At 50.6% G+C, this 18,347-nt stretch overlaps 1 protein-coding gene across 5 annotated transcripts in view; it reads left to right on the forward strand.

Annotated features, from left to right (window-relative positions):
* LOC138730834 (protein CEPU-1) overlaps nt 1-18,347 on the forward strand; it is a 395,605-nt gene that overhangs the window by 352,355 nt on the left and 24,903 nt on the right. For all 5 annotated transcript variants that reach the window (XM_069876358.1, XM_069876361.1, XM_069876360.1 and 2 more), the window contains one exon: nt 9,727-9,852. In XM_069876358.1, the coding sequence (XP_069732459.1) occupies nt 9,727-9,852 (126 nt within the window). The remainder of the gene's footprint in view (nt 1-9,726; nt 9,853-18,347) is intronic.

Consider the following 18,347-nt stretch of genomic DNA (forward strand, 5'->3'; position numbering starts at 1 on the left):
GAGCTTGAAAAGCTGGTGCTGATGGAGCTTCCATCCAAGCAGGTGCTTTTGGGCCAATTCCTCCTTGGGCCTCATTGTAAAACAGGGATAATAATGCTCCCTTATCTCACCGGGTTTTTTGAGGAAAGGGTTATTAATGCCCACACTGCTGGCAGACCCCAGAAAGTGGAGGTGGTGATGTGTACTTGCACCTAGAGAAGCCAGGTACCTGTGGGAAAGGGTTGACCTTGGGATGCCTGAACTGGGGAGGTAAATTAAGACAGCAAAGACCAACCTTACCTCTACCCTTGCTGCAGTTTCTCAGAGCTCAGTCTTGAAGTGCTAAGACTGCTCTTTTAAGGATATTTTAAGGCGTGGGAAGGATGTTGTTGATCATCACACAGGCTCTGGCTTGTTGGTGTTTGCTCTCCTGCTTGTTTCTGGTGGTTTTGGTCAAGCCTTGGGTTGATCCCCAGGTGTAATTGGGCAGGGTGGATGCTAAGAAGATATTTTGGGTAGGGTGCCAGACAAGAAATACTCCACAGAGGAGTGAGGAAAGCTGGAGCCCGGAGAGAAAAGCCTGCAAGAGCAGTGGTGGCTGCCCCATCCCTGGAGGTGTTCAAGGCCAGGTTGGATGGGGCTTGGAGCCCCTGGTCCAGTGGGAGGTGTCCCTGCCCCTGGCAGGGGGTGGAACTGGATGGGCTTTGAGGTCCCTTCCAACCCAAACCATTAAGTAGATAAATAGAAGCAAAAAGGACACAGGTAGACCCAGAAGGTACAAATAGACTTGCAGTTCAATCAAAACTTGGGGCTTTCACTCAGTTCCACATTAGCATCACGAATCTCGATGGGTTTTGAAGTAAAACCATCAGGCCCCCATCGCCCACCACGGCGTTTTGGGAAGCGCTGCTCATCCTCCTGCTCCCCCTGGGCACAGGCTGCTCAGCTCCTCGAATGAGATTAGTGTCAGTGTGGAAAGTGTAATCATAAACACTTACTTTGTGCTTGAGTCGGGGGAGAGGGAGCACGAGTGCGAGAGCGCGGAGATAAGAACAAATATGCAAGAGCACAGTGTGTTTTTAATGGAAGGGAGATTTATTTCTCTCTGTGTCTTTTTAAGCCTCTAGATAGATCATAAAAAAAACCCCAACCCAACCCACACACAACCTGTCTGCCTGAAATAGCCGAAATGTAATTTAAAGAGCATCTTTTTAACTAATACTTCACTTCAGAGACACCTGCCCTATATTCATTGGAGATGCGGGCTGCATTAGAGCATCTGATTTATCTTTGGAAAGGATGTTTGAGCTCCTTTGTTCTGGCTGGGTCCCTTTTGACGAGTGAAGTGGCTCAGGGCTGGTTCAGCATGCTTAGCCCTCTACATGATGCTTGCTGCTTGTGGATGGAGACCTGGAAGAAAACAGGGAGACTTTTCCACTCTCCAGGTGTGGGGCTGGGAGCAGGGCTTGCACCGTCAGTGTGGGGCACGGTCCCTTACACTCTGACTGGTTTGGGGGAGATGAGCTGAGGTTTCATGCTGAGTTTCACGGGACAGTGTGCACTGATGGATCAGATGAAGAACATCATGTGAACTTGATGCTCGTTGGTACAGGAGACTCCAGGTTGATTGGGAACTTTTGTTTGCAGGACCATCCTCTCAGGATGCACGCCCTGAACTGCATCTGTGCATCCTGAGATCTGGGGGGACCTTAGAGCAGCTTTCAGTAGTGAAAGCGGCTCTGGGAAAGCTGGGGAGGGGCTCTTGATCAGGGAGGGCAGGGGTAGGATGAAGGGGAATGGTTTGAAGCTGAAAGAAGAAAGATTGAGATGAGACCTTAGGAAGAAATGTTCTCCTGTGAGGGTGGGGAGGCCCTGGCCCAGGTTGCCCAGAGCAGGGGTGGCTGCCCCATTCCTGGAGCGGTTCAAGGCCAGGCTGGATGGGGCTTGGAGCCCCTGATCCAGTGGGAGGTGGAACTGGATGAGCTTTGAGGTCCCTTTCAAACCAAACCTTTCTATGATTCTATGGATAGGACGTGGCTAGAAGGATGGTCCCCATGCAGAAATATCCTGAGGTACAGTTCCTATGCCCATAAGCTCTGGTATCTTAATTTTATACACCATTGTCTTTTTAATAAGCCTACAAGGAAGACAAATATGTGTCATTACATTGATAAATAGAGATGAGACCCAAAGAGACTGAGTGTTTTGCCCAGGACCGCTCTGGCGCAGCAGGGAGTGGCGCAGGCATCAAGCCATCCTCCTCTGCAGCTTATCGACCGGCACCAAGGAGGCTTTTCTAACATCAGAGAAAAAGGAAATTCCCTAAATCACATTCTTCTCCCGGGATGTGACCCAGCGGAGGAGAGGATCCAATATTATCCTGCATCTCTCAGGAGACAGCGGTGCAGGGGCTGGTCCCGGACAGCCCCAGGATGCTGGGTGGCTTGCTGGAGGACAACTATCAAGGATGAGAGAGTGTGGAGACAGGGTGGGGGAAAGACGGGGAGAGGAGAGCTATTGTCAAATCCCTAGCTCGCCCTTTCTGATGTAAAGTTCACTTGTAATATTTTTCTCGACTCGGGTTGCTAATGCATTTTGTTCTCCAGAGTGTGCGTGGCCCGACTTCCCGCGCAGCCTTTAATTAGTTTCTGGATGATGACATCTCCGCTGAGAATCGTCTCGTCGTGTCCCTCCGATCTCGGGGGGAGATAAAGGAATCTAATAAAGACATTCAGCTTTTCTAGGTGATGGTTTTGACAAGCTTTGTATTAACGAGAAGTCGTGTTCAAACTTTCTCGGGTGCCCTCGGCACGCTGCTGCTCGTCCCAACGCGGGGGCTTTCCCCGGGGGTTCTGGTGGAGCTTCTACCAGGACCCGGTGGGATGAGAAAGGCAGAGCCTGGGAACCTGCATCCTTGAGCAGGTTGAGACGGAGTCGCTGTTGGTTTGATGGTCACCATGGAGAGCTGAGAGAGGCTGTCGTGCCTTGAGGAGAGGTGTTGATAACGCTGGAAAGACGAGGCAAGGGTCTTTGGGTTTTGAGATCCTTCAATCTTCTGCTTTTAATGAGACACTGCTTGACTTGCAGGCAGGGAATCCCAGGTGATTCAGGGTGCAAAAACTGGAAACTAGATCCTTGCTCTGTGCAGCATGCATGGAGCTTAAAATGAGTTCCATCTAGACAGGGAGCTGAACTATTGAATGGTCCTTGTTCATCTGCATTTCTTCATGGTTAGCAATGTAAAAACTTTGGTTTTACACTTCAAGGGGTTCTTAGGGTTTTGGGGTGTTCTAGGGTGTCTTTGAAAGATGAGTATGAAGTAGTTTGTAAAGGAGATGAGCATTGTTAGACTCCTTTTAGAGAAGGCAATGAAGTCTAGAGCAGTCCCAAGCCTTCCTCTGGGAGTTGTAACGTGCGAGCAGAACTCCATCCCCCCAAGTCTGAAACGATGGATTCTGGCTTCTCTATAAAGGTAGTCATTAATAGTCCACTAAGCAAACTGTTGCTTGATTACCCAAAGCTGTGAGGCTTACTGTCAGGGGTTTCATCCTTTTTGTGGTAGGAAACGAGCTGTGAATCCCTTCGGAGCCTTGTACGCAGGGACCAAACCCAGCCAGGCAGCACCCCAGCTCCTTAGGGCAGCGGGAGTCGGGATCCACGCTGGTGGCTTGGACTCATCAGGAAGATGTCCCTGTGCTGGAGAGCTGACTCTCCTTTCATGCCATGTTTATTCTGGCATATCCCTTGTTGACTGCGGTAGGAGTATTGCTGATTTATACTGTCATAAGTGGAATCAGATTGGGCTCCCTTTTGGCACTTAGCTGTAAAGTTTGTCTGCAGAAACCCTGCTGCTTATGCAGTGAATTATACCCACATTCACAAATACTTTACTAATGAGTGATTGGAAACGTCTTGTTTCCCCTGTCCTCCTCTGAATTATTATGATGCTGTGCTGTATAACCTGCTGCAGAGACGAGTGTGAAAGATTTTGCGTCCTCCAAGCTCGGGAGAGCTTTGCCGCAACAGGAGCCGTTATCTACTTGGGGAAATCATTTAGACACATCTCGGTGCCGTATGACACATCTCATTACGCCTTGCTTTAAAACGAGCAATTGCCATTAGTTATTTATTAATTGCTTATTAAAGTCATTACATATGTCCTCTTCATTTCCAGGCTTCTTTCTTCACGTCTTCGGCTGCCGCCAGGTTTGTGCAGAGGCGGCTCGGTCCCGCGGCAAAGTCGAGCTGGACCCAACGTGCTGATGGGGAAGGGGGTGATGGTGCAAACCCAGGGCAGGGGCAGCCCCGAGGGGCAGAATCGGCTCATTAGTTGTCAGATTTCTGTATGCAAGCCTATGTAGCCACATAGCTGGAAGCAGGTTGTAAGGTTGGGTTTGCCCTTCCTTGTACCCCGTGGACTTCTTGAATACAGCTCCTGAGCTGTGTTAATAAGCTGGAAGGATGGAGCCCTCTCTGCTTTTCTCTTAATTACGGTTCTGTTAGAATGGCACAAACTGATTTAAAAGGCCATTATACACCTGTAGTTGGAGGCACAGGTCTCTCAATTTGCTTTCTGCTCTCCTTAAAAAAGCGAGAGAGGTTCTGAACACAAAAGAGGGAGAAGGCACAATGGAGATGCCGGGCACGGCGCAGCGGGAGCGACGTACCTTCCCCTAACGCGGTGGCTGATGGAGGAGAGGAAGCTGCTTCAGTTACAACCTGGAGGAGGTGGATGAGGAATGTGATATTGGAATTCCTGCCCAGCACCTGGTTCCAGCTCTTTTAGCAGAGCCCTCATTGCAGACATGGGATTGTGGGCTCCATCCCACTTGTGGCATTGCCACGAGCTGGACTGGGACACCCGAGGGTCCTGTTTGCTGAGACCTAGAGGCAAGATTTCTGGTAGCAGCGCTCTGCTAAACACGGGGAAGTCTGTAGGTGACAGCAGTAAGACTGTTATTAAACGCAGGAGCAGTGGCAGCCTGATGTTCAGGAAGCTGCCGTTGCACATCACAGATCGCCTGCAGAACGCGAGTCTGAATTTCCCTCTTTTTCTTTCTTCGAGATGCTTTTATAGTAGTTCTTTGTTGTTTCCTTTGATCTGAAGCAGTTGTTGCTCGTGCTGGATCATGGAGGTTTGCATGTTTTATGAGGGGGAAGTGCTTACCAGGAGAACCCGCTCGCTTGCAAACTGATGCTGGAGGTGGTGAGTCCTGCACCGTGCTGGGCTTTTCGCTATGGGAAGCACCCATTCTGCCCACCTCCCACACAAGAAGGGCTTTACAGGTCTGGAAAAGTCACACTTTTATTTCTGTGCTACCTGCAAAGCTCAAAAAAATGGATAGAAAGAAAGTACTTCAGCAAAAAATATCCATTTCCTCCTTGCAGGCACCCAACTTAGTGAGGCTCATCTGAGGTCTCCCTCCCTGTCTATGGTGGAGAGGTTGCTCCAGATCCATGCTCCCGTAATACTCAAGGATCTTCTTGCGTCTTGCTTGCTCTGTGGCTGAAATTTGGGGTGCCCGGGCAGCAGAACGGTGCCAAGGGGGGCATTGGGAGATAGTGGCAGGGACACGGTGTCATGGAAAGGAAACCACGGGCATTGTAAGCAAAGAAGATCATAGAATGTTTTGGGCTGGAAGGACCTTAAAGCCCATCCAGTTCCAACCCCCTGCTGTGGAGGATCAGGTTGCTCCAAGCCCCATCCAGCCTGGCCTTGAACCCCTCCAGGGATGGAGCAGCCAAAGCTTCTCTGGGGCAACCTGGGCCAGGGCCTTCCCACCTTCATTGTGAAGAATTTCTTCCTAATGCCTACTCTAAATCTTTCCCCTTCCAATTTAAAGCCATTAAAAGACCAAAATTATCCAAAGAATGTTGGGGAAGCAATGACGATGGGGATGGTACGTGCATGGGATGTGTGAGCATTTGCACCTGTGTTGGCTGTTGGACGAACATTTGGAGGTGAAAGCAGGGATATCATCGGTGCCAGAGGCAGGAGGGTGTCTGTGCGCCAGGGAATGTGTCTGTGTAGGCAAGTGCATATGCTTGGATCCGTAAAGACATACATCACCTGACTGAACACCCTCGAACGCGTAACGCGCCATATGGTTTGGTTAAATATTTAAGCAAGCTGCTTTCTGTCCTGGGGACTCCACATGTGGGAGCGGACGCCGAGTCCAGGGAAACTGGTGGCACGCCCTGGGTGCTTGCACAGGGCTGCGAGCAGCCTAGAGACCTTTCCCATCATCGTGGCAAGGATAGGGGAGGGAAAAGAAGTCATCAGATCGATAAAACACCAGCCCATCTCTAGGGAAATCTGGAGCAGCTTGGCCAACACTGCCATGTTTAATCACTTCTGAGCAAGAGAGATGCTGAACACAAAAGGACTGCCCGCAAGGAGAGGGTTCCCGCCTGGGAAGCTTGCATTTATTTAGCTTTATTTATTTATTCATTCCCATAGGGGCGCAGCTCCATCTGCGTCCCGCGTTCAGCATAAGAAATCTCTCCCCTGCCCCACTGCTGCAGAAATGCCAGTGGATGGTGGAAGCGTTTTAATGCAGAGGGAACGGGAGCACTGGTGACCGTTAAATAATGTTAAATATATACTTGCAATCATTTATTTATTAAGATTTCTCTCCCTGGTGTGGTAAAAGCCTTACAACATACCTGTTCGGTCTCCAGAAAGGCATTTTAAATGGTTCGTGCGGTTAATTATTCAAACGTTTAATTAGCATACAATAACTGTCGTGTTAAATCCTACCAGTGCACATTTAATTTAAGGGTTAGCTAACGGCTTTGCTGACATTGTCGCTCTGGTTTACTTCCCAGTCCTTCCTGCCTCGTCTCATCCCAAGGGGGCTGTAGTAACTTGCCTCTCCTGGAGTACATCCCAAGCTCCTCATATACATCCCGAGCTCCTCATGTACATCCCGAGCTCCCCGCGTGGCCTTTTCCCCGGCGCACAAGTGGCTCCTGCAGTTGTCAGAGCGAGCTGTAAAAACCATCTCCTGGCCAAGCAGCGATGCAATCACCTCTCCTCCTCTGCCTGGTCTGAGCAAAATATACATCTCTTGCTGTGCTGCTGAAGAGAAGGATGTAATCCTTGTGTTTCAGGATACCCAAGTTGAATTTGTATTAATTATGTTTAGAATCTGGTCAATTGAGAAGGTCTGGAGCCCTCCAGAGGGAGGCAATGAGGCTGATGAAGGGGCTGGAACACAAGTGTTATGAGGAGCAGATGAGGCTGGTTGGCCTTGAGAAGAGGAGGCTGAGGGGAGACCTCATTGTTCTCTGCAGCTCCCAGAAAGGAGATTGTTTCGAGGTGGGTGCTGGTCTCTTCTCCCAGTTAGTGATAGGACAAGAGGAAATGGCCTTAAGTTGTGCCAGGGGAGGTTTAGATTGGATATTAGGAAAAAACTTCTTTATTGATGGAGTGGTGAAGCCCTGGCAGTGATGGGGTCACCATCCTTTGAGGGGGGTCAGAAACCATGGAGCTATGGCACTTCAGGACATGGTTTAGTTGGCATGGTGGTGTTGGGCTGAAGGCTGGACTGGATGAGCTTAGAGGTCTTTTCCAACCTTAATGATTCTACGATTGGACTCGATGATCCAGGGGGTCTCTTCCAACCTGGTTATTCTATGATTCTATTCTATGATTCAATGACAGATTTTTGTCTCTTGCCTGCGAGGGTACAAATCCGCGTGTGCAGGGGCAGAGTCACGGTGCAAAGTCTGACTTGATTTTGTGTAAGCCTCGGTGAGCTTTGCAGAACACGCTGAACTGGGTTGATGTGGATTCAGGAGTTAAAAACATCAAAAAGGTTCTTCTGTGATTTAGCGAGCTTCGCATTGGAGATGATAGATATTGCTCTAGTTTTGTCGGGACTTACAGCTGGAAGCGATTGCTTCTTCCCGGGCGATGGCAGGCAATTCACCGCGCCTCTGCTTGTCTCTTTCCACCTCTCTGAAATGGCAGTGGTAATACCTCCTTGGCCTATTTTTGTTGTCTAGACAGTAAGCTCGGTCTTTTTGAAGAGCGCATGGGTTTCCTGGTTAGCGGTCTCACCGGGAACACCGAGCAATCGTAGAACTCATTGCATCTCCTCCACAAACTACCTGGCTATTCATAGAGCATCTCCCAGCTCCGTGCAGGAGCGTGGTCCCAGGAGACACGTGCTTTCCCCTTATACTGAGTTTAATGACACCGGTGCATATTAATATTTCTTTTGGTGTCTCCATGCCCTCCACTGTCCTGCCCGAGAGGCCCCGCTGCAGTTGTCCTCCAGTGTATGATTAGCAGATTAGCCATTGTGCCCAGAGCAGCAAAAAAAAAAGGACTCCCAGAAGCCCTTCAAAACAGAGAATAATTCATTACCCACCTTGATTTTCACTTAAAATGTACTTTAACTACACTTCCAACTACAAACCCTAAATCACCCTCATGTTCACAAAAAATCCATCATTTTTTATTTTATTGCACGGCACTGGCATGACATAATCCCTTCCAGAGCGTCTCGGAGTGCTTTACGGATCAATAAATTACTTACCTGCACAGCAGAGGCAACGTGTGCAAGGCCATTGCAGTCATTCCAGCTCTGCACGGCCCCAGGAAGGTGTGGGAGGTGAGGAGAGGCAGGGAAGGGGTGCTCAGGAGTGGGGTCCTGCTCAGGAATAGGGGTGCTGCGATGGGCTAGGCTGCAGGTGCAAGTAGGTTAATGAACAGGGTTCACTTGGGGTGGGTGGAAGGAGCTGGGATGCTTTGCAAGCGATTTGTGACTCTTCTGCAAAGCATCGCAGCAGGGTGCCAATCCGCTCGTAGGCTTTGGAGAATGGCCTGGAAAAAATAAACCAAGCAAGGTGATGGTCTTTATTATGTTCTGCAGGTGCAGGCTGGTAACAGCAGCCGATCGTTTTTCTCACACAGCCCTGCCCTACAGCTTGTAGAAACCCCAGCCCTCCCTGGCAGCTGCACCACATCCTCCACTGATGCAGGAGCAGGGCCAGGAATTCCCTGGTTGCTCCTCATCCCTTCCCTTTCCCAGATTCCTTTCTCATCACCCACATCCAGTACGTTCATCTCCTCTTTGTGCCTTGTCACCTTGTGTCTGACTTGCTCCTGCATCTTCACGATGGCAGCGCTGATGTCGCGGCGTGGCTTTCATCCCAATTGAATTTCCCTTCCTTTGCATGGTGGTGGATGTTAGAGGCTCCTTGGTAGGCTTGTTGTCTTTGTGCCCACCTCCTCTTGGTGCTTCTCTGGTTACAAGGGCGTGATAGAGAGCCTATGTGGCTATAGCAATACCTGCAAGCCAGGTGCATGATTTGAGTGTTCTTGGTATGCCAGGAGCAGCTGCTGACTTTGGGGGAGCTTGAAGGGGGTGGATGGTGTTTCTTCAGGAGGATGCAGCTCTGCTGGAAAGGGTTCAGAGTGGCTTGGAGGAAGGGTGGAAGAAGAAGGGTGGGGAAGAAGTTCTGTCTTGCACACCATGAAGATGCTGAGGAGGAGCTGTCTTGAGCCTCCTAAAAATGACTAAATCCTCTCTGGCTACAATTCCTTCCCACTTCAACCCTGTCTTCTCCACCCCCCTCGATTCCTCTGCGTTTTTCTGTCAAGTCAGATGAGACTGATGGGCTACCGTGTAGCTTGTCAAGGTGGAAGGAGGAAGGAAATTCAGCCTCCGCCCACATTTTGAGATTTGAGTCAGCAGACCTGGTTACATTTTCATTTCTCTCTGTGTGTTGTTGCAGTGTCTCCAAAAATCACCGAGATCTCTTCTGACATCTCCATCAACGAAGGCGGCAACGTCAGCCTCACCTGCATAGCCACGGGCAGGCCAGATCCAACAATCACCTGGAGACACATTTCACCTAAAGGTAAGAGCCAAACGTTACTTGAAATACTCCGAGGACCGTTTGAGTTGGCTGGTTCACCTTGCAGCTGCAAAAATGAAGTGGTGTGCGCCGAAAAGACGTGTCTGAATGCTGGAGTTGATGACTATGATGGAGAAACATCCCACCCAATGGTCTAGGAGAGGAGCTTAGGGGTTTGCTTACGTGGAGGGAGCGAGGTAGGCAGTAGGTACCACACTGAGTGGTTGTGCTTCAGGACTGAATGTGCCTTTCCAGCCCTGTTTTGAAAGGTTTTTGGGGAATTTTTGCGCGTTGCTTCAAAGAAGGACTATAAACAGTGCAAATGAGCAGGAAAATACATGAAGCATTAATTGGTGGCCTTGTTAATTGGTAAGCAAACCCTGAGCAGAACTGTGTGGGCGTGACTGCTGGGAAGCAAATTCCCATACGTACCCATTTGGGAGCATATTATTTCGAACCCATTTCCCAGCTGCTTTTCGGCGTTTGCCTTGCGTTTTGCTGCCCTGTTATTCCCAAGTGGCTCTGAGGTCCTCACCGTTGAGCTGGGGGTGATGTCTGGAGACTTTGGGTGGGGTGAACCAAGGGGCAGCGCCCGCTTCTGGTGCTCTGATCACATCTAAACGCTTCAGTTCAACCTCAGTCATTTTTTCCTCTGAAGTTTTACCAACGTGGGCTGCTGTCCCAGGCAACAGGCTCAAGTTCTTCTCAGGGCTGGCCCAGCCGGGCTGTCTGGTAGCCGAAGGAGACGATGCAGCAGTGATGAATGGTGCTGTGTCTGCTCACTCTGTTCAGCTGCTTGACAATGGCTGTGGTGTCTCAGTGCAGCTCCATTGATTTTTTTTTTTTTTTTTTTTGCTATTTTTCTGCCTTGTAGCAAACTGCTGGGTCAGATCCATCACTCCCCATCGCCCAGGCAGGGCGTGAGATGAGTCGGCAGCATCTCAGCTCCTTCCTTTGACAGGAGCCTCTGCAATAACCATTCCTCCCCAGCACACGTTGACTTCTCTGCCTGAGGTGGTCGTGCCTCTGAGAGGGTGGCCTTCGGTTGGGGTCTGTGCGTGGATGAATGATGAAATGCAGGACGCGGATCCCTGTGCTCATCTCCAGCCCCGATCCGTGGCTTCAAAGTTGCTGTCACTATATCTGTCACCATCAGGCTGTATTTATGGTTGAGGTGGTCCATGTGCTCCCACTTTGAAGCCTTCTCTTGCTCCTTTTCCCCTTGTCTACTGTGACAACGTGTTTTTGCCTCACTCAACCTCATCATCGCCTGTTTTTCACATGCATCTTGTTTTCACTCTCCTTCCCACATCCCCTCCTGCTCCCCCAGGACCCTTTCCCACTCCCATGCCCCTCGCTGCCATCTCCCACGCACCATCCATCCTCTCCTAACCGGTCTCCCACCTTCCGATGCCTCTGTCTTTCGCCAGGGCTATTTTCTGTGTTTGCTGCCATCCAGCAGGTTTCTTTCCCCAGGGAATCTTTACCTGCGCTTGAACCAGATGTTTCCATTTTACTTAGGACTTAGCTGCTATGGAAACTGAGGATGCACTAGGAGAGGAAGAGTGAGCTAATCAGAAATTACCTGTGGCGCCGTGTAATTTGCAGCAGCAGCTCTTACCTGATTTTGGTCATGATTAGGCATTCTGCTTTCAAAACTCAAAGAGAACAAATGATCACGGGAGATTTACTTGACCCTGGCCTCCTGCTGCTGGAGGGTGCTGAGCACACAGGTGGCCCAAGACAACTTTGGTGGCTGCCCATCTCCACGGGCAGCTCCTCTGTTCCCATCTCTGGGTCTTACCAAGCCACCAAGGGGGACCTCTACTTCTCCGTTTTGCATTCCGTGCACGTAGAAAAGATGAAGATTGGAAGCGTGGGGACTGAAATAAGAGCCAGGGCAGGTGCACGGAGGTGCTAGAGCAGATGCTGAGACAGTCACCCTCTCGTTAGTAGGATACACTCTAATTTGGAGAGGCAGGAACGAGCAGGGACCCAAAGCACGCTGCCAGCCCCTCTCTTGGTTGTAGCTCTGCCTCGCCACTCATCCCTGGGGAAGTCTAGAGCGAGCTCTCTCCACTTCCTCCTCACTGTCTTCCTCCGTCTCATGTGGAGCAGTGGAGAAAAGGAACCAGGGAGAATTGGTTAAGGGAAAACTGGTGCATAATTTAAGGGTTTACACAGTGGATGGGTAAGCAGCTCTCACCGATGTTGCTGGGAGAGGCTTTGATAGCGCTGTCTGTGCCAGGCATGGGCAGATCGGTAGCTGAAGGAGCCAGTCCTCATGCTTACACCGACGGGTGCTCCTCTGTGCAAAGGTACTTCACGGGCTTAATTATTTTCTTGGCAGCTCTAAGCCTGCTGTGTGGCTCTTGGTGAGAAATGGAGCAAATAAGAAGGTTTGCTCACCAGGGGAGCGCACGGTGGGGCCCTTCAAAGGATTTATACGCAAAGCAGCCCAGCTCCCCTGTGACTGACCCTTTTCCAGCCCCTCCCAGCTCCCTTGACCGCTTGGCTGTTCTCTCATCCATGTGTTGCTCTGGTCTGGTGCAAATGGGTTTAGAGGCTTTGTCTGGTAAGCTCTGCTGAATTTTCATGTCTGCAGTTGCTGCCACATTATGGGAGCTGTTGAGCCTGGGATTGAGGCCGTGATTGGTTTAGGCACTGAAGGGTTCCTCACAGCCAGAAGGAGGAGAGCATGGTTGGACTCGATGATCCGGTGGGTCTTTTCCAACCTGGTGATTCTATGGTTCTATAACATCCAGTGTGAAGGCAGCAGCATCTTTCCAGTAGAGGTGTAGGTTGTGCAGGGGGCTTGTACGCTGGGCACTGAAAGGCAGCGTTGTGTGTGTCCACACACATTCATGTTTTCACCCGTAGGTGCTGAGCATCTCATTGTTTTGAATGGCTTTGGATGTATTTTGGTCCCCAGACTCACAGTGCCAACGCAATCTGTAAACTGCAGAGAGGTCTTCTAGTTAATAGTCTGGTTTTGGTCACTCAGATGTTTCCATAGTTACTGGGCTTTTTATTTATTTTTGGGGGTAACTGATGTTGTCATGGCAATTGCCATGTTGTCAGGCTAGTTTTCATCTCTCAGCGGACAAAGACTGGGTTTTCTTGGCTAGGAAAAAGCACGATGTCCCACGATGCCAGGCACGGAGCGATGCCAAAGCGTGCGGAGCTGCTCTCACTAGCAGAGTGAGTGGCACCGTGTTGAGCTAACCAAAGGGGGTTTATCCATGCTGCAAGACACAGGACTCGTTACACAGCCCGTTAAGCTCAGGAAAGGCACCAAGGATTTGAAGTGAGGGCTCTCCCAAGAGGGATGAGGGCTTAGCAACCTCCGTCCCAAGAGAAGCAGGCATGGCTTAGCAGTAAGGATACTGAGGGCTCTCTGGTCAGATGGCAGGGATGGTTATCCTGGTGCGATGGAGCCAGGGACATGAGGAAAGGGTGTAAGAATTCGGTGTGTGCACGCAGATACCCTGCCCAGAACTGATCTGCCATGCGTGGATATCCCGAGCCAGTGACTGCATCCAAGTCGTCATTCTTAATGACCCTTGATGGACTTTTCTGCCATGGTTTTGTCTAATTGCTTTTTGATGATTGCTGTACTATGATGGATTCTGGTGTAAGGCTTAAGACAGCAGCCGCCAGGGTAGGAAAACATTCCGGTTTGGCTTGTGGTGTATTTACTCATGAGAGGTCTGATTGAGAGGTCTTTATAGTGGGAATCCCTCATTAATCTGAGGATTAGGCTGGGTGCTGAAAGCTAGCTCTTGTGTGGAGCTGGACTCCTGAGTTCAGTCTGAGCTGTGATTTGTGGGGTAGGTGCTGCCTCGCTGCTTCTCAAGGCAGAGATATGAGACAGGGGAGATGCTTGGAGGATCCTGACGTTGCCATGACCCAGAAATCCTCGGTGATTGGTTTATTTAACCTCCTTGCCTCTTGGTGTCCTCCCTGGAAGAGGTACAATAGCAGTCCCTTGTCTCACAGGACTGATGGGGGAATAAATGCATTCAAGACGTGAGGCACTGAGATGCGGCAGTAATCACAGCTCGTACATGCACTTAAGATAGATGAGACACGGTGGCCTGATGTGGCAGAGGTCTCATGAGATCATCTGTCAATACATCAGCAGCAAACCAGTGAAGAGAAGTCTGGTGTGTTTGGATATATTGATTTCCTCTGGCTCTTGGTGGGGCTTTAAAACAAGAGGACAAGGAACTGCAAAGAAAATCCAGCTTGAAGAGTTGCTTGTCCCCGGGAAGGGGATGCATCCTCCCTTCTTGGAGGTTTGTCCATTAAGCATGTTGCCTGCTTAATGTTGCCTGTCCCTCATCTTTCCAGGCTCCTTTGTGGATAGGAGATAGGGAATATTTGTAGGTCTGGAGCCCAGCTGGGAAGCACAGAGAGAAGGAGGAAGGCAAGGAAATCTCCATCTGCTTCTGTGCTGTCTTCTCCCTCGCAGTGATCAGCTCAGTGTCCCACAAGATCACTCCCTCCAACCCTGCCTCAAATCACCTCATTAACTCAAGACCAGAGAGCTGCGCTCTTTGCTGTCCTTTCAACAGGGGAATATCTGTTGGAGCGAGCTGATGGTTTGTGTGAAGCTGCTTTTGTATTCTGGGTCTTGTGTTTTTGCACTCTTTCTTGTCTTCCGTTGAAGGTTCAGGGGCTTTTGGAGGAAGCCAAGCACCTACCTCGTATTTCTTCTTGGTGTTTAGGCAGAAGGGAGAATTTATCTGTGTTGCTTTAGGCTGAAAACTTATCAAAGAGCCAACCAAAGCTGGTAGTGCCTTGCAGAGATGAGGAAGAAGGATTAGGGGAGATGAATCCTGTGTGGTGGAGCACAGAGCCAGCCCTGAGCTGTGGCGTTGGGTTGGCCAACATGCTGTACGCGATGTCCAACCTCGTTTTGTTGCATGCATCTCCCAGGTCTTGTGGTGTCCAGGTGTCAAATGGAGGCTCATCTGACTCATTCAGTGGCTGAGACCCTCATCCTCCTTCCAGGAGGGAGTTGCGGGCCTGGGCTCCAGCTGAATTAACTGAAGCGTTTCAACCGGCTCAAATCCTATCGGCAGCTCAACCGTCCCCTTGTTTACTGTTGAAATAATTACTGCTTTGCCATAATATTAGCTCTGAGCCGTGACTCCATTACCATTATCGCTGGAATATTACCCATTTATTATCTCCCAGCAACCCTGGAAGATGAACACTAGGCTTCAGAGACCAATTGTTTTACAACAGACAGAATCTTGGTGTGCATTGTTTAATGAGGTAAACTACATTATAGCCGGCATTAATTTGGCTGTGGTGCTCTCCACTAAATCATTGTTAACCTGTAAATCTGCCACTGGTTTTGATGTGGGCTTAATCAGGGTATACTGGGCAGATCAGCCAGGAAAAGGGCCACCAGTGGCCTTGCCATGTTTGCTCTGTGTGAGGTACAAATAAATAGGTTGCCGAGCTCTTGGAGCAGCAAGACTTTGAGGTGGGCACTAGTTTTCATAGAATGGGTTGGCTTGGAAGGGACATTAAAATTCATCCAGTTCCAACCCCCTGCCTTGGATCAGGGGCTCCAAGCCCCATCCAACCTGGCCTTGAACACCTCTGTTCTCTGTCCTCATATGGGAGGTTCTCCAGCCCTCAGATCATCTCCGTGGCCTCCTCTGGAGTCCAACAGCTCCATGTCCTGTGCTGAGGACTCCAGAATTGAACTAAGGGCTCCAGATGAGGTCTCATGAGAGCAGTGTAGAAGGGCAGAATCCCCCTCGCTCACCCTGCTGGGTTTGTGCTTGGTGAAGGAGCTGGAATTGCCGGGTATCGCTTGTAGAGTGTGTCCACATGTGCACAACCAGCAAAAAGGGATCCTACCAGGATGAATATTGATCCCCTTGAGTGCCAGCCGTTTCCCCATTGGCACCCATGGGAGCAGGATGGGGCTCAGAGGATCAGGCATCATTGCATCGTGGTCTGTAGGGTTTGCTTTCCTCAAGGAGTGACTTAAACACGATTAGCTTGCCATCCGCTAAGCAATTGGCTGTGGATGGCTCTTTTTAGCATTTCCCCTCCACTGATGTGCCTTGGTTCTTTCGAAGCAATGGGAGATTATGTACTTGTACTTGTATATATATAAAAGTAATATTTTTGATTCCCTGCATGGTGGAAATGAACTCTCTGAGCTGATTTGTTTGCATATTTGGCAGAGCCGCCTTTAAAATATGCATCTCGGTACAAAAATAACAAGACCCCTACCAGCTACAAATGAGGCAACGTCTTTCCAGTAAGGAAAAGGGTAGGGGAGGGGGGAAAATCTCTCAGCTTCAGCATATTCCCTAAACATAGCTTTGCAATGTCACGCTTCCCCTCCTTGCCAGAGGCAGAGCGTGCTCAGCTCCTTATCTCGTCCAGGGGAGGCGGGTGGGCTGGTTTCTCTGGTGGAGCGGCGGGTGCTGCTGGTTGCTGATGCGCTGGCGGGGGCCAAGCAGCATTTCCCCCACTGGATCAGGGGCTTCAAGCCCCATCCAACCTGGCCTTGAACCCCTCCAGGGATGGGGCAGCCACCACTGCTCTAGGCAACCTGGGCCAGGGTGTCACCATCCTCAGTGTAAAAGATTTCTTCCTAAGATCTCATCTCCGTCTCCCCTCTTTCAGCTTCAAAAAATTCCTCCTCATCCTCTCCCTGCACTCCCTGCTCCAGCGCCCCTCCCCAGCTTTCCTGGAGCCCCTTTCAGCACTGGAAGCTGCTCTAAGTTCTCCCTGCAGCCTTCTCTTCTCCAGGCTGAACAACCCCAACTCTCAGCCTGTCCTCATACAGAAGGTTCTCCAGCCCTTGGATCATCTCTGTTGCCTCCTCTGCACTCGCTCCACCAGCTCCATGTCCTTCCTGTGCTGTTATCTTCTTACCATGGTGGGACGAGGTGGACAAAACCCAACACGCTGCCGCTATCAGTTTGCTGGATTTTTTTTCTCTCCTCTTTAGCGACGAGCACGGCTCCTTCCCTAGTAAGCGTGTGGCTTTGTGCCGGTGGCTCGCTCGCTCCCTTCCTGGGACCCGCCTTTCATTCAGCTGGCGTGGGGAAGAGCAAGGGACAGGAGCGCCTGAGATGCAAGAGATCTCCACACAAATTAAAACCTTTTATCAGCCCCTAATAGCTGTGCAAACTAATTATATTTGGGCCAAACTTTGCCGGCGACTCCCCCGAGGTATTATTATAAAAATCTGAGCTGTGGAAACGCGTCCCCATTCTGTCAACACCGGGTCGCTTCAGCTGTAGAAAACTCGACTCCGACTCATTTTAGCTCCCGTGATGTGCTTTGCATAAGCCACTGCAGTTGTTTTTGGGGAGGAGAGAGCGTTGCTGGGCTCTCTCACATATAGCCCAGGTCTGCCAAGCCAAGGGCAGGGCTGAATGTGGAGGAATAGCACTGAATTCTTGATTTTTCCAAGCCCTCGGAGTCGAGCTCAACCTGCCGCCGTGCTCCTGCAGGCATCAGCATGGCCTTGGGGCTGAGGATGCATGAGTTGAGTACCTTCCTCCCTAGAGGGATGCGACTTTGTGTTGAGGGGTAGGAAGGATGCCTGGAGAGGTGGTGGAGATGCTCAGACCCTGGCAGGTAGGAACGAGCGAAGGGAGGAAGCACAGCTCTGCCACAAAGCTGTACATTGATAGTTTTCCTGGCGCTTGTTTGGAGGGCTTCTGGTGGCATTGGAGTGATTTTTTCCCCTGAATTCGTGCTCCTCTTCTTCCCAGCATTGCGTCCTGCTCCTTTCCTACCCTTGCAACATCTGACTGAACGTGAGCCAGCAGGGGCCCAGGTGGCCAAGAAGGCCAATGGCATCTTGGCTTGGATCAGAAACGGCGTGACCAGCAGGTCCAGGGAGGTTCTTCTCCCTCTGTACTCAAAACTGGTGAGACTGCACCTCAAATCCTGAGGTCAGTTCTGGCCCCTCACCACAAGAAGGATGTTGAGGCTCTGGAGTGAGTCCAGAGAAGAGCAACGAAGCTGGTGAAGGGGCTGGAGAACAGGCCTTATGAGGAATGGCTGAGAGAGCTGGGGGTGTTTAGCCTGGAGAAGAGGAGGCTGAGGGGAGACCTCATTGCTCTCTACAGCTACCTGAAAGGAGGTTGTGGAGAGGAGGGAGCTGGGCTCTTCTCCCAAGGGACAGGGGACAGGACGAGAGGGAATGGCCTCAAGCTCCACCAGGGGAGATTCAGGGTGGACATCAGGAAAAAAATTTTCACGGAAGGGGTGATTGGGCAGTGGCAGAGGCTGCCCAGGGAGGGGGTTGAGTCACCTTCCCTGGAGGGGTTTAAGGGACGGGTGGACGAGGTGCTGAGGGACATGGTTTAGTGATTGACGGGAATGGTTGGACTCGATGATCCCGTGGGTCTCTTCCAACCTGGTGATTCTATGATTCTATGATCTGCTCAATGAGCTTGCGTGGGATGGGACACTGAGGTCAAAGGCAGCCCCTGTATTCGCCTACC

Source organism: Phaenicophaeus curvirostris, chromosome 25 (assembly GCF_032191515.1).
Source record: "Phaenicophaeus curvirostris isolate KB17595 chromosome 25, BPBGC_Pcur_1.0, whole genome shotgun sequence".
Lineage (NCBI taxonomy): Eukaryota > Metazoa > Chordata > Aves > Cuculiformes > Cuculidae > Phaenicophaeus > Phaenicophaeus curvirostris.